Here is a 22,363-nt window from a genome sequence, read left to right on the forward strand (position 1 = left end):
ACATTACATTACATTACGATCATTTGGCAGACGCTTTTATCCAAAGCGACTTACATTACAGTCATTACCACCCTTCGCAGAGGGGGGAGCAATTGAGGGTCCGGTGCCTTGCTCAGGGGCACCTCGGCAAGGGCTCGAACCGGCAACCCTCCGGTTCCCAAGCGGAAGCTCTACCCACTGAGCCACTGCCTCCCTAAATCCATTACAGCGTCTCTTAGTGTTCTCTGTCTCCTGGTTACAAATCTGCGCTTCACAATACCAACATGGAGTTCTGCTCTTTGTTCTCATGGTCTTCAGTACGGTTTATTATTTATCAAATCTCCCTGTTTTAAAGCCGTATTAAGGCCTGTTCCTGTGTCTCACCTCCTCAGTTGTGTCTCTGGTCCTTGTCTTTCAGAGGTGTCCCCCAGTCCTGTAAAAAGCTCCCCAGAGACGTCTCCCCTGACCTCCCCAAGACAACGCCGGGACTCCGACCGCTATTGCCAGCTATGCAATGCCTGGTTCAACAACCCGGGCATGGCTCAGCAACACTACGACGGGAAAAAGCACAAGAAGAACGCCGCCAGAGCCGACCTGCTGGAGCAGCTGGGCAAGACGCTGGACATGGGTGAGATGAAAGGTACAGACGTCTGTCTCTCTGTGTGTGTGTCGGCCATCTTCACCGTCACACAAACGCTACAGTGGAGGCTTTTACTTTGAAGGGATATGATGTCTGATCACGCCACACAGATGTTTCTACTGTCAGACCCACACAGATGTTTCTACTGTCAGACCCACACAGATGTTTCCACTGTCAGACCCACACAGATGATTCATTAGTGAGCTGGGAGTTTTTGAGGCCAAGCAAAATGTCTGCTTTGTCAAAATCTGTTTAATAGAATAGAAACTTTATTGGGTCAAATCCCACATGCGAACACGTCACCATCTTGCCCTTACACACACACACATGCTTTTTACAGAGGGGTCAGCGCAGGGCAGCCATGATACGGCGCCCCTGGAGCAGTTTTGAGAGTTCGCTGCCTTGCTCCAGGGCGCCTCGGCAGCGCCCTGGAGGCAAACTGGCAACTCTCCAGCTGCCAGTCCACTTTTCTTGGTCCATACAGGACTGGAACCGGCGCCCCTCCGGTTCCCAAGCTGAGTTACTGCCAGTAATCTCATTCCTTAATGTGTAAACAGTTCATTACTGATGAGAAGAACAATGTATGTTGGTGCTGAAGCCTCATGGGCTCACAGGAGATGTTTCTGTACTGGCAGAGGAGTTGGAGGCTTATGTAAATAGTATAGTATGTAGATTTAAATGCTGCTGGCTAGTATCTCTTCCACGTGTCCATAAGCAAGGCACTTCTCTCCCGCCTGGCCTGCAGCACCAGCCTGTCTGTGCCGTGACTCCCAGATGTAAACGTAAAGATAAGCAGCGGTGCCAATCCGTTTGATGTGTTCTCCAAAGTGACCCCGCCCCCGAAACATCCAGCATCCTGATGTTCCCTGAGTCTGTGCTGAGCGTGTGTGTGTGTGTGTGTGTGTGGGGCCGAGCGGCTTCATCTCTCAGGGCAGCTGTCTCAGCCGCGTCCCCTGCTGTACATCAAAGTTATGCGGGATGACAGATGGAACCGTCATGGCAAATGTTAAGAAATGACACGCAGGCCTGTTGACGTGACATCTAGCATTTAATTCACTTCACTGTGCAGCAGGAGGAGGAGGAGGAGGTTGACCTAGTTGGAGGGGAAACAATCCTCTAACTAGATGATGAACAGTTAGCAGCAAGCCGGAGCGTCCTTGAGCGAGATACGGACTCACGATGAACGCCCAGAGGTTCCGTTCAGAGGCTGACCCTGACCTCTGACCTGTAGAGAGAGAGAGCGCTCCTAGATGTGATCAGTGAAGCAGAACATCAGGATTCATGCGTAACCACAGAGAAACCCTGAAAGCTTCTGTGGCGTAAAGATAATCCTGTAAATGTAATCTGGAAATTAATTTATAATCCTCATGACTGACACTCCTTAGTCTTCATTACTCTTCTTTACAATAATAATGACTTAATGATGAACGGTTCTATTCCACTCTTTCCTGGTGACCTCATGTTGTCCCCTCTTCCTCCTAGGGCGGGAGTAGCTCAGTCATAGTCATAGGGACTCTGAGGGTCGCTGGTTCAAGTCCTATATGGACCGAGAAAGTGGAGAGTGGAGCTGGAGGGTTGCCAGTTTGCCGCCAGGGCACTGCCGAGGTGCCCTTGAGCAAGACACCCAACCCCCAAAACTGCTCCGGGGGTGTGTGTGTGTGTGTGTGTGTGAGAGAGAGTGAGGCACGCAAGACAAACAAGATTGACGTGTTCGCATCTGATTTGATCTAATAAAGTTTCTTCTTCTTCTTCTTCCTCTCATTACCTGATTATTTTTCCTCTCTCCTTCTTGCTGATGAAACTCTGCTGTTCTATAAATCAGTGGCAGCAGAGCAGCAGTATTATTATTCCAGACTCTGTGAATTAGACTTGTGCTGGTTTAAGCGGCGCTGTCATCTCGTCTCCTGGTGGCGGCGGCGGCGGCGGCTCGGTGCCTGGGCGTCTTCTCTCCACAAACATGTCACAAGCTGTTAATTTTACAGAGGAGGAGGAGAGAATGTTCCGGCTTATCGTCTCCCAGTCACAATCCGTCAATAACAATTACATAATATTATCCAAGCGGGCGGTGGGAGGGAGGGAGGGAGGGAAGGAAGGAGGGAGGGAGGGAGGGAGGGAGGGAGGGAGGGCGGGCTGCCAGAAGAGCAGGAGGCCCCGAGGTGCAGTAAAGAGCATCAGTGCCTGACCGGAGCAGACAGGAAGGGAAGGGAGTCCTCACAGCTGATTGGACACTGAGCCCTAATTCTGCTCCTGATTGGCTCTCTCCCCTGTAGGTGAGCTCAGCCTGGGCTGTGGCTGAAGTGAGCGGTCGCTGTCAGCTCCGCTCCGTCCTCTGCCGTCACGCTGCTTTGACTTCACTTTGCTTTTCCCCGCATTTTCCCTCACAATACAAGAGTTCCTGCAGAAAGCCGACCTTTCCTTAATCCGTCTCCTTCTCCGCCGCTGAAGCAAACACGCCGCCTCTCTCTCTCTCTGCCCGGGCCGTGATGATGGGGGGGGGAAACATGATCTGTAACTCAAAGCCTGTTTTACTCCGTGTTAGGAAGAGACTGATTTGCCAACATCAACCCGATCATTACGGAGAGGCTGGAAATGTCAGCGTGTTAGCTGCACTATTCAGCACTTGGCCTAATGAGCGTGTCTCTCCGGTGACTATCAATTAGTAATGAAGTGGCAAATCATCCTATCAGGCAAGCGCAGCTCTGTGTGAGCCTGTGGATAGGAGAATGGGAGCACAGCAGGCCTCCTCACAGGCGGGACAGAGGAGGACTTCAGATGGATGAAGAGCGGCTGCTTGGCAGGCTCCATCCTTCACAGCGGAGACCTTCTACTGAGGGTTCTTTTTTTAGTGCCTCTTTTCATCTCTCCCTCCTTTATGTTTTTTTGTGGAGCTCTTGCCTCATCCAACATCCAACTCTGCCTCTCCCCTCCTCTGACCTCCAGCTGGGAGGCGGTGCAAGTCTGACTCTGAAGATGGCCACGTGCAAACGCTCACAGAGGAGGAGGAGGAGGAGGAGAGGCCGCACACACACACACACACACACACACACACTGTACGTACATGGGAGACAGAGCAGGGCCGCCATGTAGAGTCGCTCTTACCAGTGAATAAATGAGCAGAGAAGGACGGAAGAGCTTTTAATCCACAGAGGGACTGAGAGCCATTAGCACTGTCTTGGGTGTGAAATGTGTGTGTGTGTGTGTGAAGGGGCGGGGGGGGGTCCTTCAGGGGTCACCAGGATCTGCTATCCCCCCCTGTTATCGTCCATGGCAACAGCACCAAACGTTCCCTACTTTAGTTTCTATACATTTGCTTCACATTGCAGCAGTTTTGTTTCGTTTTTAAAGCCTGAAACTCATTCTGAATTCACTTTCATGTCCGGTGGGAGTCGGGATGAGTCTTAGATTTTAGAATTCCCTTCCAGATATCCAGCTACTCCTCAGCCTGAGCTTTAGAAAGAAGCTCTGTAAATGTTTCATAGGTGTGTGTGTGTGTGTGTGTGTGTGCGTGTGTGTGTGTGTGTGAATAATAAAGATGGACAGCAGCTTTTCTTTGCAGTCCAAATTGGAGCGTATAGATGACATAAGGACACATAGGCACTCACCTGTCTTGCATTAAGTGGCTTTAAGTTAAGACACTCTAGCTGCACGGTTCCATATTTAGTGGAAGAAGCTTCAGAGTTCACAAAGGGTCATTCTCTAAAAATTGGCTACCGTGGGAAGCAGTGACATTTCGATGGTGTGGCTTCCTGTTCTAACTCATGTAGATAGATAGTGCTGTGATGTGAGTTCAGAGTAGATACTGCGGAGACGATGACTTCTTCATTTACTCTAACATTCAACTTGCAGAAATCTAAATGGGTTGGAAAATGAAATTGCAGCGGAAAGTCCATTTGCAGTCTAATGTGGCCCGACTGTGTAAGCACTTTTCCCTCAGATGGCTGAAGAACATGAAGTTTAAATGTGTTTTCTTTTCAATGATGAAGACAATTGTGTGAAATTATAATTTAAATTACGACTTGCACCACTCGCTCCCAATTTATAATGTGATAATATTGTCTTTATTATTCTACCCCAGCTTGTGTTTCTCATTTAAAGCAGGGTGCCGTCTGCTGGAGCGTAGAGCCAGAAGGACACGTGATTAACAAGATCAGTGCAATTATCTAAAGATAGATAAATACAATGAGATGATTGCTACCTAATCCCCTTTTATTGCACAGGGACATAATAGAAGTGCTATATCAGGTGGCAGCGTCACACTTGGATTGTTTTTATCTTTCTTACACCCTGTAGCAGCTGCAGGAAACAGAGGCTCTCCAGGGTTTGAGGCTTTCTGGCTGCATCTAAATATCAAACACCATCTGATTCTTCTACTTATCATCAAGTTCCTTTACAACGATGAAGATCTTGCGCAATCATTACTGGAAAATACAAAATGATGTCGATAAAACAACATTGAGTGGTTAGATTCTAAATATTCTAACTATATTCTAGCTGTTTTCTTGGCTGTATTATTTTATGGAAACAAATTTCAAGGACTGCATTCAATGTGACTTGGGGAAAATAATTTAATAATAATTTGATAAAATTTGCCAATGTCACTTGAAGGATCCTGTAAATAATCAGTCAGAAATTTTAATAAAACTAATTTTAGTAACTGTTTTTCTTTTATCGTGCTTCCCACACACACACACACACACACACACACACACACACACACACCTGTATTCAAGAGTCCCAGTCTGACCTCCATTCACCGTTGCCGTCTGCAGGCCTCCTTTGGGAGCTCAGACCTCTGGCCCCGCCTTTATTGAGCACACACACTTGATTTAGCTCATCAGCTGCATGTAGAGCAGCGATGTAGAGAGATGATGTCATCTTCCTGAGGACCAGGAGAGAGAACCTGGACTCTGTGTATCAACTACATTCCTATTCACAGAGCAGAGTGATTGACAGCTGGAGTCGTCTACAGTGGGAAGAGAATGAAAGGCGAGAGTCAGAGTCAGAGTCAGAGTCAGAGTCAGAGTCGGAGTCAGAGTCAGAGTCGATGTTTAATTCATCATAAAATACAGAAAGCCTGAGTCAAAGATGAGTTGATAATCAGTATATATGATGATTTGTAGACATAATGGTGGATATTAAACATGTATGAGGCCCTGGTGTGGGGCTCTGCTTGATCTCTCTCTAATGGGGGGGTTGAGCTGAGGTTAAGTGTCCTGGCTGCAGTGACTCAGGTGCTGGATCGCTCTCATACTCAGGCTTAGCTCTCCGTTTCTACTGATCAACACTCCAGTCCTCAGTGGTTCTGGGTGGGTGAGGGTTCCCTGACATCAAGGAGGAGTTTGGACCAGAACGGTTGCACCTTTGTGTAGACAAGCTCCGGCTCTTGGGGCGTCGGATTATTCCTCCTGGAGAATGAAGACATGTCCAAGGAGCCATGAGACATGTCTTTGCTTAGCCCCCAAACCTCTGTGATCCAAGAGGATCTGGATAAAAGGTGGATGGATGGACTTCAGCTGTATGCAGGCTGTCATAACAACAAAGCACATGAAAGGAGTCTTTGAGGCAGAGCAGCCGTGTCCATCCCTCCTCCTGGTGAGGGAAGACGTCTCTGTGGCAGGGGAGAGACGTCTCCACCTGGGGAAAGACAGGATGTGTTTGCTGAACAGGATTTCATCTGTTTCTGTACAATACGGGGAAAGGGAAACCAAATCCACTGCGGTGTTTGGGGAGCAGAGTCCCTGCAGAGGTTTGCCTGTGCTTCTCTGTTATCACCGTGTTCTGACGAGCTGCGTTTCTGTTTGAACCCACACTGAATGACAGCTTCTCTTACGCTTTGGCAGTTGCGGCGAACGATCTGATTGTTTTTAACAACTCAGTCGGAGTCTGACCGCCGAGGATTTGAAGATGAAATGCTTTGAAGTGCTGCGTCAACATGAGTTACTTGCTGTGGATGAAGAACTGTTTCTCGCACAGTTCCCGAATCAGTGTGCACAGTAGAGCTGTTCAAAACAATCTGATCAGCCCAACTCACTGGGCACAAACCCACTGTGCCTCTGTGTGCACCAAAGAAGAAGAGAACATGGAAGAATACGCTGCTTTGTGCCTTAAACATTGTAAAATAATTCAAAATGCAGACGTCTATACACACCTGTACATCAATCTGACTGTGCAGCACACACACACACACACACACACACCTACATTGAGACGTAATGAGACGCTTGCATCACATTTTCCAGCAGGTGAAGCACATAAGTGACCTTTTTCTATTATGGATGTTCAATTTAAATTTAAACTTTTCAGACTTTAGTTGAGGAGATCAGTGCCCAAGGTGACGGCAATCCAGAAGAGACGCAGGAGAAACTTCTTTATTATTCCATTATTATTAACACCTCCAGTAATTTGAACTTTAATAAATGTTTCCAGAGAACGTGTTATAGTAGAATAAAGAGTGTTGCATATAGGATGACTTTGTCTTACCTCTGAGCCAAGGAGGAGAGGAGGCGAGAGGGGAGACTGAGGGGATAAGGGATCAGCTCACTCTGGTTATACTGTGTGTGTGTGTGTGTGTGTGTGTGTGTGTGTGTGTGTGTGTGTGTGTGTGGTTATTGTTGAGTTCAGCTTGTGCAGTATTTGCTTGGACTGCAAACCTTGGTTCTCTGGACCCTCCGTGGCATTTGTGATATCTGATTTGATGGAAATGATTGGCAGCTAAAGGCTTCCACAGAAAACACCTTAACTCTCACTCTTTATCTTCCAAACACAAACAACAGAGGGAGGAGTGAAGCAAAAGCACAACGGAGAGAAAATGGAAAACGGGCCTGTCACCAGCTGAGAGATAACACTGAGGTCTTGCCAGTCAGCTGGTCTACAGACGCCCTGCTGTTTATTATAACTGTTAAGCACTGATGAAGAGTTCTAATAGAAATTTAAGGAGAGACTGGGGATGAACACTGATTCATCTAAATGAATGCAGTTTATCTCTGGAGCCTCACTAGGTTCTAAGAACAGTAGACGATAGAAAGTTGTGTGAAAATTTTACAAATACAAAATGTAATAGATCTCATATTATTAAGTTTAACTGAAGGAAGAACAGACTTTTGAAGAGACGATCCATCCATCCTTCACCTTCACTCGTCCTCTGTGAGGTTGTGTGTGGCTGGAGTCTGTGTGACAGTCAGATGTGGAGGAGTGATGGAGTTCAGCTCCTGACCTCTCCTCACCCACAGAGGTCACAAGTGAAGGAAGAGGCTGTCAGAGCTCTCATCAGTTCAGCAGCAGGCAGGTTCTCATCTCAGCATGTTACCTGTTTCTAATGAAACTGCCACAAAAAGGACGATCTGCTTCACGGTGTCGTGAGCGATCGCAGCTCACTCACAAACTCTAAATTTAGACGCCCGAAAGGACAGATTTAGTTTCTCACAATAGTCTTTAATCTGAGATGTGTTTGGCTGCTGTTCTTCTTCACTTCCTTTTCCTTTTAGTTTATATTTAGACAACAGGTTTCACTGCTAGTTCACAGTTTCTATGATAATCTCTTAAAATATACTTAAGACAATTTCATGCAATACTTGTGTTAACAATGGTAATGCGTTAATGGTTATGGTGCTTGGCCCTAAACACCTTAGATACACATTATCTAATGAGACAGCCATCAGGCACGACGCTGCCTTGTCCTCCAGCGCCTCCGTAAGAAATCTAGGAGTCATCTTTGATCAGGATCTGTCTTTTACAGACCACTAGAACGCTGTGCTCCCAGAATACAGGCTACTTGTAGTTCCTAGTATCTCCAGAAGCAGAACAGTGGGCAGAGCCTTCAGTTACCAGGCTCCTCCCCTGAGGAAACATCTCCCAGATTGGGTCGGGGGGGGCAGACACCCTCTCTGTGTTTAAGAGTATGCTTAAAACTTTTCCTTTTTGATAAAGCTTATAGTTAGGGCTGACCAGGCTGGCCTTGGCTCAGCCCCTAGTTATGCTTCTTTAGGCCCAGACAGCTGGGGGACTTCCCATGATGCACTGAGCTCCTCTCTCCAAGGAGGATCTGAGAACATCTGCTTCCTTCCTGCTTCTTTTTTACTCTTTGCATGTTGGCAACACTTCTTTTATATGTATCCCATAAGAGCAGAACTCATTAATAATGTCTAAGTGTTCCATTAGAAGCTCAGTTCAGAGTTCAGATGTCTGTGTCTCTTGTCTGTGTCTCTTCACTTCTCTTCTGTGTCTCACATACATCTACAGTCTCACTGCCTTAACAGCAGAATCAGAGGTTAGCAAATTACAAGAGGCTGATCAAGGTTCTGTACACGAGGACACACAGACTCCTGCCTCTGTTCACTGATCAGTGATTCATTGGAGGCACTTTAGATCTACAAGAAGGCTGGGACTTTCTAAGCAGTGCAAATCTTTATTACTGTGTAAAATGTGAGGCATCAAACTTATCTGAGATGTGATGAGCTCGCCCCGTTCTTCAAGGGGAGGAAATTAATCCTTTTGGGTTGAAAATCCATTTCACAAATCATTTGTTCTAATTTATCCCAACTGACTTACATTTTCAAGTATTCATACAATTAGTCTCACATGGATTCAGAGCAGACATGAGCTCATCCAGCTCCACTCAGAGGGGAGAGAGCTGAGGTTCTGCTGTCTGAGTGGAGCAGATGGCCTCTGGTTCAGTCAGCATGAACCCTACACCTGCATCTCCTCTCCCACATGCAGAATCACTCTGCTGATCACTCGCATTGCCACAATATCTTTGCTGTTGCCTCCAGACGGTCCAGGCAATATCTCTCAATTAGCTGAGAGACGAGCAGAGATTTACTAGAGAAGCAATGAAAGGAGTCGGTTCACTGCTGGATCTGTGGCGTGTTGGAGAGAGGGGTGTGTGTGGGTGCAGGTGTATCACTTAACTTCCTATAAGCTCGGGCTGTAGTTTATTAACATCTCAACTCAACTCAACTCAACAGGGATTTTAGTTTTTTGTATATTTTGGCAACGTGTGTGTGTTCAGAGTTTGCAGGTAAATAAAAATATGGAAACCCAGGCAATCTTTTCTTTGTGCATTCCCGTTCCTGTTGCTCTGTACTATAACTCCAGCTAAACTCAAATAAATGAGGCCGCGCTGCATATTCCTCCTGTTACTTCCTCTCCTGAATCACTTCTCCCTCCTCAGCGAAGGGACACTTTAGAATTAACCCAAACAAACGACTCCCCCGTGAATCACTGGCAATGTTTCAGAAGGGGAAGTAAAGGTGATGGAGGGCGGAGGGGGAGCGGCGTGGCAGCGCAGCCCCCGAGGCTCCCGGTGCTCCATCGTTCACGCCGGGTAGCGGCACCACCGGAGCGGCGCCGCAGGTGGCTGGCAGTGATGGATACCCGAGCCGCAGCGTAATCTTTCACCCTTTCAAAAATTGTTTGAGAAGCAAGCTGTCAAAAGGCCACGGCGGAGCAGAGGCTGGCTGTGTGCTGCAGAACTTTAATGTCAGCTCATGACTGTGTCGGGGGCGGGGAGGCACGGGCAAAATTGAAATCTCAGTCCTGGTGGCAGCGGTCCGACGGGGTGAATGTGGTCGAGCTCAGAGCTTATCCACAAATGGAGGCACTTAAAGGGGCAAACTAGCTTTTCTCCCACTGGGGAACGCTACCCTGTATGGGAATATAGAGAGGGGAGACGGTTCAGACATCATCTGTGAGCTCTAAACTGTCAGAATGCAGCATGGCGACGCTCTAACACATCCAGGGGGAAGAACGCGTTGCTCTCAGCTGTTGCAGCCCAGCGGTTGGGTGGCGGTTTGGATCGTTAATGGGACAAATTTGATTGAGGGCAGAGCAGGGATATGGAAATGTGATTCAATGAGTGCAGGGCCACATTTGATGGTGGCCTATTGCTCCCAGGCTTATTTATGTGGGAGTTAACTCGATTGTGAGCGTGAAGCAATCAAGATGGCAATATTTCATCCCACACACAGATTAGTACAACATGACAGCGGTTACAGAGGCTGCTCAGGGTATTTCTGGAACCAAAGGCTGCATGTTAGGAATAAATATATTTATGTATCTTTCTCTTTATTGGTTAATGGTTCTGATTTAAGCTAAAGCCGCTGACTCACACACACGCGCACACACACACACACACACACAAACACACACATACACGGCTGCTTCTTCTCTAAAAATGTATATTTTCCAAAATCTTATGGTGGTGGTATTTTTATTTTGTAATGTTAGTTTGCCTGCTCAGACGAGTGGAGTCTGGTCGTCATGGGGACATATTTGTGCTGCAGGTTCATTTCCAGCCCTCGTTTCCTACTACTACACTTAGTTTGTACTAGTTGTCTCTCTCTCCCTCGCTCTCTCTCTCTCTCTCTCTCTCACCTAAGACTAACCAATGTGTCTCCATCTAGTAAACAGATATTGTTTTGCATTTGAATAGGCGCTCTCAAATGACAAATATATTTATTTTTAAAGCTAATTGTAACTGAATCCAAATCCAATACTGTTTTGATTCTAAAAGGTGAGATTTAAAACAAAATAATGTTTAATGATGTGATTTCATTCCCTGTGTGTGTGTGTGTTTGTGTGATTGCAGGTCTGAAACGCAGCTACACCTGTGAAGTCTGCAGCGTCACACTGAACTCCGTGGCTCAGTACCATGCACACCTGCAGGGCTCAAAGCACCAAAACAAGTGAGTAACTACCCATGCTGCACGGCGGCCATCAGACGTCTCGTTCCCATCCTCTTCCATCAGTGGACGTGACGTTATTTCCTCCTTAAGGAGGCTCTAAACGCACAACATTCCACACTGCATGCATAAAAGATGGGAGTGTTGTAGCGGGCTGCGTTTGTCAGCCCGGCGTGTCAGAGGGCATGTTTGGATCTTTACCCACTTGTGTTGAGTCTCATTAGAAAGCCTTTTAAGGGGGAAAGGAAAATTCTAAATGAGCAATTTCCCTCTTGTTTTTCTCAGCAGCTAACTGGCAGCTGTGGCCCTGCAGGAGCCTCTCACACTCACAATTAACACACTCCTGCAGGAGGCACAACAAACACACAGCCTGCAGTTCACTTTACAGCAAGCTTCTGGCTATTATGGAAAAATAAGACGGATCATCACAGCAACAGATCAGGAGTTACAATTTCCAGGTTTCGCCTGAAGCCAAAGTGATGTTATCACTAAATACCATAGAGCAGATAGACAGTTAGTGTGTCTGTGGTCACTGTACTGGAGGGAAAGAGTTTAGATCAAATGTACAATCAGAATTGAAGCAGAGTTCTGAAGATCTGGATGTGGGTTTGACGATGACATCATCAGTAGTTTGCTTGTTGTCTCTAATGAATAGTTTAGCTTTGACTTTCCAGTGTTTTCATTTGCTCCAATTTAATGTCTGCACATAAATACTAAATCTGCTTTATCGTGTTTGTTCTCCTTTGCACGACTTATTCCCTCCTCTTTATGTTTTCACTCATGACTGGATCGCTCGCTCGCTCGCTCGCTCGTTTGTTTGTTTGTTTGTTTGTTAGCAGGACTTCTGCAGAACTCATTGCCTTATTGCTTTGAATCCAGTTTGCTAGCAGGCCACAGCCCAGGGATATGAATGCATCAACCTCTGCTGAAGTCAATCCCTCTGAAAGGTTCACACCCATCAATCACATCAATCCAAATCATTCACAGCCATTTGGCCAAGATGCTGTACATAACAAACATCTAGCTGAGAAGATGCTGATTCAGCAGATAGCAGAGGGTTTAGATGTATCTTTAATAACTACAGTGAGAATTCTATGAATGTTTATTTCATCATAGTCGTCTGAGAGCAGAGCAGAGAGAGAGGAGAGACGCCTGTTTGGTGTTCAGCACAGGACTGCATCACATGAAGGCTGCTCCTGTTTTCATCTGAGGTGTTGGTGAAGGCACACGGGAGATCAGACTGTGTGTGTGTGTGTGTGTGTGTGTGTGTGTGTGTGTGTGTGTGGCCAGTAGGTGTGAATTGATTCTGCTTACACGTTTGCATGTCCTGGAATTAATTCCTCCCGTCGGCCAATTTCAGCTGCACACATCCACAGGGATGCTGGCATCAGGAGACGTGACGTGCCGTTTAACAGGCCCGCGCTTTAGTCACGCATGCCTGCACCGCCACGCCGCCATGCAGCCCCCCCTGCAGCCCCCCCTGCAGCCCCCCCTGCCTCCCAACCCCCACACACACCACCACCGCCACCACCACCTTCAGCAGGGCAGAGCTCCCACAGGGACGGCTGATTCAGATCACATGCGACTCCACCGCCCGGCCCCTCCCCCTTTCCTCCCCAACTGGCCTGATTTCATCCACACTGCCTTTAACAGTGCCTCGGGTCTATTTAGGTCATTTGCTTAATGCCAGTTTACATGGAGAGAATATAAATATATTAGCTTTACGCTGCTCCAGAGAGAGAGAGAGAGAGAGAGAGAGAGAGAGAGAGAGAGAGAGAGAGAGAGAGAGAGAGAGAGAGAGAAGAGAGAGAGAGAGAGAGAGAGAGAGAGAGAGAGAGAGAGAGAAGAGAGAGAGAGAGAGAGAGAGAGAGAGAGAGACTGCTTTCCATCTGTGCCGTCCTCCATCACATTAGAGACAAACAATGGATCCAAGCCCCAAATGTAGGAGTGCAGATTCATAACATGTTTATGGAATGAGAGGAAACCCGGAGATGAGCTGTGACTCATGAGTCTCTGCAGTGTGTAAACTTAGCATGACTCACTAGGTCAGGATGGCTGGAATGTGTGTGTGTGTGTGTGTGAGGTTATGTCACGGAAAACTCCAATACATATACACACATACATACATACACACATATACACACACACACACATACATACGCACATGCACACACACACACACACACATACACACATACATACATACATACAACACACACACACAAATACATACACACACACACACACACACACACACACACACACACACACACACACACATACATACATACACACATACACACATACACACACACATACGCACATACACACACACACACACGTATATGACTTGGTTACTCAGATGACCAGAGGCCATGGAGCCAATGAGTGAATTCCATTTGTGACTGAGGTGAACAGATGAGTCGTTCCTGATCAGTATGCTAATGAGCAGAGAGATCAATACGCCTCTAATGAGCTGCAGACATGAAGACAACAACCCTGCTGCTGTAAACCATCTGAGCTCCATTACATTTACAACTTTGGCTTTATGGGAGAACTTCTGTCCTCTGTCCTGCTTCCTCTGTCCTCTGTCCTCTGTCCTGCTTCCTCTGTCCTCTGTCCTGCTTCCTCTGTCCTCTGTCCTGCTTCCTCGCGCCTCCGCTTCCAAATCCGGAGTCTAAACCTGACCCTTCTTTTTTTAAACTGTGTGTGAGTGTGGCAGAGAGCCTTCATCCGAAAATGCTAAAATAGCCAAATGGCTTAGTGTAGTCCCTGGAGGAGGAGGTGAGGGAGGAGGTGAGGGAGGAGGGGAGGAGGTGAGGAGGAGCTGAGTGCTGAGTGCTGCTCTGTGACTGCTCTGGGTGAACTTAGGGGACACTCTGGAAGCTGCTGCCGCTCTCTCCTGAACCCAGCCGCTCTAGCAGAGTAACTGTCAGATACTTTCTACTTACAAATCAATTTGGGGCTCAATAATGTTTCTTCAAGATTTGACCTTGGCAGGGATTTGACCTCTAAGTGCTCAGACGGAATGAACATCTTGCTTCCTTTCCTATCAACCTGCTACCTATGTGTTTGAGTTGTTAACTAGGGAGGGAGGGGTGTGTGTGTGTGTGTGTGTGTGTGTGTGTGTGTGTGTGTGTGTGTGTGTCTGAAGCTGAAGTGAAGCGCTGTAGTAGAGAATCAAACTGCAGTCTTCTTCGTCTAAAGCACGTTTCCAAATTGAGCTCCCATGGAAGAGCAAGCACAGACGAGCCCAGCGCTCCCCTGTCTGTCTGTCTGTCTGTCTGTCTGTCTGTCTGTCTGTCTGTCTGTCTGTCTGTCTCTCTCTCTGTTAAGCCCAGCAGACATTAGCTGCCTCTTCCTTCTGGGTGAAAGTTACACCAGCAGGCTCGGTGAGTGTGAGTGTGAGCGCTGTGCTAAGCTCTGGCACTCTACACACACACACACACACACACACACCCTCGCTGCTCTGGTGATAGCTGCTGTTGATTGGGGGCGCCAGAGCTTCAGACGCCGCTCTTTTGATTGTATTCAGTTTCGACGTGCCGCTTTTCAACTCCTTGTTTTTGTCTTAGCTAACACTTAGCATCTCTGATAGCAGACCTGTAGTCGTACTGTAAACAACAAACAGTGATTCCTTTATGTTCCATATCTTCATTAGTATTGTGAAGGTCTTTGCTCTTCTCAGGCTCCTCCTTCCTCGCTGCTCTGTGGATGATTCATCTGTTTTGTTTGTATAAAAGATCAGTCGCCTGTCATCGTCCTGCTGCACATGTACTTTATGTTCCCACACACACTCTGCTGATTTGGACCGATTCTATCAGGAGGGAAGCAAATATGCATATGTATGCAGACTGACACATCTGATTCCTGTCACCATTTCTTCTGTCAACACACACACACACACACACACACACACACACACACACCTTACCTTGACTCCAGATCTTATTATCCACACATCTTATCTGGATAATGAGATACACAAGCAAGAAAAGAAGTCTGTGTGTTTCCAGCTCAGCCAATCAGAACACGACGTTAGGGAGACCGCATCTAGAGCAGTCTGGTTACACTCAATGTGCACAACAAGGCTGCAACAGGGACCACAGTGGAGTAATGTGTGTGTATTGTGTGTCTCTTGCATAATAAAGCAGCACCAAAGCTTCACAACAGAGCCTTGAAGGGAAATAAGAAATAGTTGAGTCATAATTCTTTAATTATCTTATTTTTTACGTTTGCGTTTTACTACAGGGTTCATTAAACTGTTTGACTTATGAGATTTGTAAAGTGGGGTTAGTGTCATATATAGAACGCTCTGTGACAATTCAGTGAATGGAAGTCTGTGATGTCTACAGGCTGGACACACACAGACACACACACAGACCCACACACAGACAATGTTCACCTATAAACCACATTTACTCAACAGTTTGCTCTTTAACTTGCTCAGACTCAGTGGAGTAATGTCGTTGTTTGAGGTTTTGTTGTGCGATCTTCTGATGTTGTGCGTCAAGGATTCAGGACTGTTGTGTGTGTGTGTGAATCTTTCAGCGAACACACAAACATGAGAAGCGAGCTGAATCTGCTCCGCCTGAGTCGCACTTATTCTCTGATTAAAGTCTCTCTCCTGTGGCTTCATCTCCTAATTTAACATTTATAAGAGCAGCAGCAGTGCAGGGCGATGATACAGGGAGGGGATTTACTCTCCTCTGCATTTTTAATATCATGTGACATCATATAAGCAGATGCACTCTCACTCTGCTGCCAGACAATAACACACATCCAACCCCTGCTTCTCCCTCAGTGTATCAGAACCTAGCATGTACAGAACCAGACATCTGCATCTACAGCAGAACCAGCAGAGTTCATCAAACCTCTTAATTGACGCCCACCATGTTTATGTGCACGTATAGTTTTATGACCTCAACAAGCTGAAGGCATCTGTCGCACAATCAAACTCATATTGTTCAGGTTAATGTTCTTATTGAAGTGAACACAGGTGAAGCGGCTCATCAGGATGTAAACCTGTCACACCAAACACACACACACACACACACACACACACGCACGCACACACGCACACACACACACGCACACACGCACACACACACACACACACACACACACACACACACTGATATCAGGTGTTTAAAGGTGAATCCAGGATGAATTGAATTGTTAGCATGATGCTTCTTTGTTGTGGATCAATAGGTCAGCTCCCTCTGACAGCCTCATTATTGTTCCATCACCTCAGCCCAGGCGCTCCATCCATCAGAGGACAACACATCACGCTACATTCACGGCACACGCCTGTATTCATCACGTTCTACACGCGTGAACACAAACACGTGTGCAAGCTAATCGATATGAGGTTCAGCTATGCTAATGGAGCACAGACGCTCCCTACACACACACACATATACACACACAGTCCATCCTCAGAGAGAATTCTTAGAGAAGATGAGTCCAGGCAAATTATAAACATTGTGGATGAAACCACTTCAACCATCAGGGGTGAGTTTGTCCAACTCCCACATCGCTTCATTCAGGTCCTACTGAGTCACAACGAGGCGTTCACAGGCTAAAGGGGATAAACTGTATCGTCCCCCCAATGGATTCTGGGGATGATCAGATGCCCAAACCACCTCAGCTGCTTCCTTTACATGAGGAGGAGAACCCCTTCTACATAGAGTTCTCCCCTAGGTCCTCATTTGTAACGGGTTCAGATTATTGCTTAGAATCCAGACTATAACATTGCGTAGACAGAAAACAGAGAAACGGCGTTTGCAAAGGAAAACACACACATATAAACACACACCTGTACGCAATCGCTCCTTTATAAATCGCAACCAATCTCTGTAGAGTTGTTTTTGTGACCGTCTCTCTGTGATTTAACTGAGACAATCTCTGAGTTATGACTCACTAAGCATTACTACACAGCTGCTTTTATGTTGTCAGTGGTTTGTTGTGATGTAGAGGTTCTGCGTTAAAGATGTTGACGCTGAGTCCATCAGTGTTGCCAGATCCTGTTGTCTCCAGGATTTGCTTACGCATGAGTCAGCCTGTGACGTCCTGACGCCCTACAGAGGAAAATTCATTTACACTTCACAACCTTCTTGGTCTCTAGCCAGAGCTCAAGGCCGGACTGTAGGTTGGGAATGTAGATCAGCAGGGAAGATGAGGAGCTTCAACCTCGCCTCTCTGTCTACAAACTGCCTCCCTTCAGATCAACAATCTCTCTCTCTCTCTCTCTCTCTCTCTCTCTCTCTGTCTCTCTCTCTCTCCTCACTTGTGAACCCCAAGATACTTGAACCCCTGCGGGAGATGATCCAGCGTTTTCACTCAGTATGATGGACTCCCATTGGCAGGTCCTGACCCTCATCACTGAAGCTGAAGCTGAATGTTTTCTCTTGCAGAGTGTTTCTCCCTGCTGAATAGATTCCGTGACCTTTGGGCTTCCCGCTCTCAGGTTGAATGGAATCATCTGCCAGCAGGAAGCCGATGATAAATAGCTCCAGTAAAAGTATTCTCTCCCCTCCACATAGGAGAGTGACAGCACCCATTTTCAATCCTATTCACTATGGTATCCACCCAGACGAGGAAATGAAAGGCTTCATTTGCATTTTGTTGTTGTGATATGCAATCCTCTGAGTTACACCTGGTGCCCTCTGTGTGTGTGTGTGTGTTTGTGTGTGTGTGTGTGTGTGTGTGTGTGTGTGTGTGTGTGTGTGTGTGTGTGTGTGTGTGTGTGAGAGAGAGTGATTCTGCATTTCCCATCGTTCTTTCTTAACTGTAGCTACTTTGCTGTCCTGCTGATTTTGTTTTTAGTGAAATGAGAAACAAACCCCCGCTGTCAGAAGCGTTGTCTGTTTCAGAGATAATTCAAACCAGTGTCATGTACAGAGACGATGCGTGTCAATCAAAATCTCAATCATAAAAGTGTCACGACTGCATCAGAGTTTGTGATTTCCCTCTGACAGTAATTACTGCAATCCAGCATTGCAGAGCTCCTTTGGGTGCCATCGACGGGTCAATCCACCGTCTTCCTGCTGCGCCCTCTCAGACAGGATAATCAATCCTCCCGGCCTGCCTGGGGAGCAATCATCCCCCTGAGGCTCCATCATACATGCCACAAATCTCCTGCAGCATCATCATGACTCTCGTCCCGCACGCCGCCTGCTCCAAACTCATAAAGCATGCGCATACAAACCATCACATCACAAAGAATGAGAGAGAACTGACTAATGAGACGTTCTGCCTCACTGCCATGCAGACAACATACTTCCTGTCTAAGACACCTAGTGGAATCATTGGGTAGTGCGACTGACCGGAGGGATGTACTGCGATGGAACTTTAGCCAACACAGGGTTAATTTCATACATCCGCCTTAACAAATCACGACTGGCCACGGTTAGTGTCGAGCGTTGCTACGGCGCTGGCTGTTAAGGCGTTAAGTTGACACAGGCTTTGTCGATTAGAGTGACATAAAAGGAGGCGATGTCACGGCTCCATATTTCACTGCTGTTTAATAATGCAGAGACACAGAGAGTTTAAGAGTTTAAGAGTTTAAGACCGTCCGGACAGCGAGAAGCAACACAGTGCTGCCAGAGGAGCAGAGAGGCTCGTTGGCCCGGCAACAGCCAACATTTAAAGGCATCAATTCAGATCTGCTATTTTTATCATCTTCGTCGTTTCTCTAAATTGCCCAAACGGCCTGGATCCCTATAGACCACACACACACACGCACGCGCGCACACACACACACACACACACGCACACACACTCATCATGTAAAGCATTGTAAGTAAACGTTGTAGCATCAACTCCTTCTTATTTCCCTCTGATGAGAGTTGATCTCTTTTACAGTGGACGTCGTTAGGAAAAGCAGTTTAGATCGGCTCAGAGTCCCAGAAGACCCAAGTGACACACACACACACACACACACACACACACACACACACACACACGCCGGAGTGAAGCTCAGGTTTCACGACCCTCAACCCTCCACAGTCATGTTTGTACAGGAGAGCAGTGCGTCTTTGTAAGCCTCAGTATGAACATGAAGCCTTCCAGGTTCATTTCCAGCTCCGGTGAGACGAAATCTGCAGCTTTTCTTACATTATTTAACACATTATAACATTATAGGTGCTCCTGTATTCAAAGGAGACCGGCCGACACCTCAGCATGTATTTAAGAACAGTTTAGCTCTTTCCTGTTTAAGAGTGTAGGAGTTTCCTTTCAGATGAATCTGACCCCTAAAGGAGACACTTAGAGTCTCTCCTCTCTTCATGTCTTATCAGGTTGATGCAGATTCTGCTGCGAGGAGTCGCTGAGGTAAATGAGATGCAAATGTTCTGTGATGTATCTGCCCTCCTTTGTTCTGATCCATCAGCGCCAGCGGTCGGGATATTTAGATTCATTCAGAAATGAGAAATGATGAGCTTCAGGTTGCAAATTCATCCTTCAACTTCCTTCAAATAAGAAATTGACTGATTGTGTTTGAGTTCCAGCGCAGAGCGACTTTGCCTGCTTGTGTGTTTTCTTCAGCCATTGAGATGCTAAATCTGTGTGTGTGTGTGTGTGTGTGTGTGTGCTGAAGCAGAACACAACCTGAGCTGAAGCGGCGCTTATTTTCACTGCCCATATTTCCTCAGCACTCGTCTCTTGTGTAATGGCTCTGTGATTTACAAAAAGACACAGCGGGGGGATGGGGGGGACGGGGGGGGACGGGGGGGCGGCGGTCTCTGCTGCCTGGACGCCACGCGCCTGTTAGCGGCTCAGCCCAGTGATCTCACAAACCACTTTATATGGCTGAAGGTGGATATGGACGACAAAAGCCTCTCCCAAGCATGACCATCAAATATGGGCCGGGACAAAGGAGGATAGAAGGAACATAACAATGAGCCTCTTTACTCTACAGCCTCATTTTCCCTCTCATCTACCCGCTAATTAATTCCCTGTTGCACAGAGAAAGAGAGAGAGACGGCTCAGGGATCCATTCGCTTACAGAGTTGGCAATTGTCAAGTGGGACGAGTTGTTGTAATTTCACCTGCTGAACGTCTCAGCAGAACTTCTCCCTCCCCTGGGTTCTCTCTCTCTCTGTCAGAGGAGAAGCCAGCCCTCATTAACGCCCTTCACCAGAGAGTCAGCACGTATTCATTCACTTTGTTCTTTACTCTGAGTCACTGGACGTCATCTGTCTCCCTTAGAGTGAGTGAGTGAGTGAGTGAGGTAGTGAGTGAGTGAGGGAGTGAGTGAGTGAGTGAGTGAGTGAGTGAGGGAGTGAGTGAGGTAGTGAGGGAGGTAGTGAGGGAGGGAGTGAGGGTGTGAGGTAGTGAGTGAAGTAGTGAGGTAGTGAGGTAGTGAGCGTGTGAGGGAGTGAGCGAGTGAGTGAGTGAGTGAGTGAGTGAGGTAGTGAGTGAGGTAGTGAGGGAGTGTGCGTGTGAGGTAGTGAGGTAGTGAGGTAGTGAGCGAGTGAGTGAAGTAGTGAGGTAGTGAGCGAGTGAGTGAGTGAGCGAGTGAGCGAGTGAGTGAGTGAGCGAGTGAGTGAGTGAGTGAGGTACTGAGCGAGGTAGTGAGCGAGTGAGGTAGTGAGCGAGTGAGGGAAGGAGCGAGTGAGGTAGTGAGTGAGTGAGTGAGTGCGGTAGTAAGTGAGTGAGTGATGTAGTGAGTGAGTGAGCGAGTGAGTGAGTGAGTGAGTGAGGGAGGGAGCGAGGGAGGGAGGGAGTGAGGTAGTGAGGTAGTGAGGGAGTGAGTGAGTGAGTGAGTGAGTGCGGTAGTAAGTGAGTGAGTGATGTAGTGAGCGAGTGAGTGAGTGAGTGAGTGAGGGAGGGAGGGAGCGAGGGAGGGAGTGAGGTAGTGAGGGAGTGAGTGAGTGAGTGAGGGAGTGAGTGAGTGAGTGAGTGAGTGAGTGAGTGAGTGCGGTAGTAAGTGAGTGAGTGAGTGAGGTAGTGAGTGAGTGAGTGAGTGAGGTAGTGAGTGAGTGAGTGAGTGAGTGAGTGAGTGAGTGAGGGAGTGCGGTAGTAAGTGAGTGAGTGAGTGATGTAGTGAGTGAGGTAGTGAGTGAGTGAGTGAGTGAGTGCGGTAGTAAGTGAGTGAGTGAGTGAGGTAGTGAGTGAGTGAGTGAGTGAGTGAGTGAGTGAGTGAGTGAGTGAGGTAGTTTCTCTGGTTGCCTGTGACTATAAGTGTCTTAACTGTTCCCAACACGTATCTGTTATGCTTGCGATCTCTCACAGCCAAACTCCTCTGTTTGGCTGTGAGAGTGATCTTCATCCATGCAGACATTTTCACAGCCTCTTAGAGAAGCCGACCTCTCACATATCATGACTGGTCGTGCTCCGGCGACAGGCACTGGACCGTCCAGACCTGCTGTCAGATCTGTGGGTCAGAAGTCCTTAAACCCACAAAGATGAGAAGCTAAGATAATACAAGTCAGTGAGGTGAGAGACATTTACAGCCCAATGAAAGAAAGAGTCACATGATGAGGACGTGCAGACTTCCCTCCAGACTTCTTGCTTGGTTAGGGGGGCAATGGAGCAGAGTGCAGGGCGGGGGGAGGGGGGAGGGGCTTGGTATAGATGTGTGTGTAGGTGAAGGTGAGGGGGGGCAAACCTACATCACACACGGACGGATGCACACTTTGGATTGTGGCATTTCCTCCATCATCCTATAAAATATTTAATATAACCTGAAATTTTATGTTCTGCACATGAACACACACACACACACACACACAAATCCAGTGGATTAGTTTAATGTTGAGTAACCCCCCCCCCCCCCCCCAGCCTTGAACAGCCAAAGTGTTTTGGACAGGTGACGTCGTCTAACACAGACGACTACAACAATCACAATCCGCAACAACACAGTGGGAAACTAGCGGGGCGATTCATCACGCAGAGGGAATTAACTTCAAAGGGATTTCAAAAAAATGTCCATGTGGGGATGTAGGCTGAGGGATGAATTATGCATGGGGAAATGCTTCACAAGAATAATGTGCTGACACAGTTTGTCACACGCAATGGGAATACATAGGTTGCACAGTAGCTGCTGCACTGAGATGGTGTG

General features: G+C 47.3%; 2 protein-coding genes across 2 annotated transcripts in view; both read left to right on the plus strand.

Annotated features, from left to right (window-relative positions):
- LOC143011568 (zinc finger matrin-type protein 4-like) overlaps positions 1–11,328 on the plus strand; it is a 72,373-nt gene extending 61,045 nt beyond the window's left edge. The window contains exons 4-5 of the mRNA XM_076164471.1: positions 398–619; positions 11,205–11,328. Of these exons, the coding sequence (XP_076020586.1) occupies positions 398–619; positions 11,205–11,305 (323 nt within the window). The 3' untranslated portion in view covers positions 11,306–11,328. The remainder of the gene's footprint in view (positions 1–397; positions 620–11,204) is intronic.
- LOC143011552 (E3 ubiquitin-protein ligase TRIM39-like) overlaps positions 1–22,363 on the plus strand; it is a 124,432-nt gene that overhangs the window by 87,181 nt on the left and 14,888 nt on the right. The gene's annotated exons all lie outside the window — the stretch shown is intronic.

Source organism: Genypterus blacodes, unplaced genomic scaffold (genome assembly GCF_046128005.1).
Source record: "Genypterus blacodes isolate CSIRO-AG114 ecotype Tasmania unplaced genomic scaffold, CSIRO-AGI_Gbla_v1 ptg000136l_1, whole genome shotgun sequence".
In the NCBI taxonomy this organism is placed as follows: domain Eukaryota; kingdom Metazoa; phylum Chordata; class Actinopteri; order Ophidiiformes; family Ophidiidae; genus Genypterus; species Genypterus blacodes.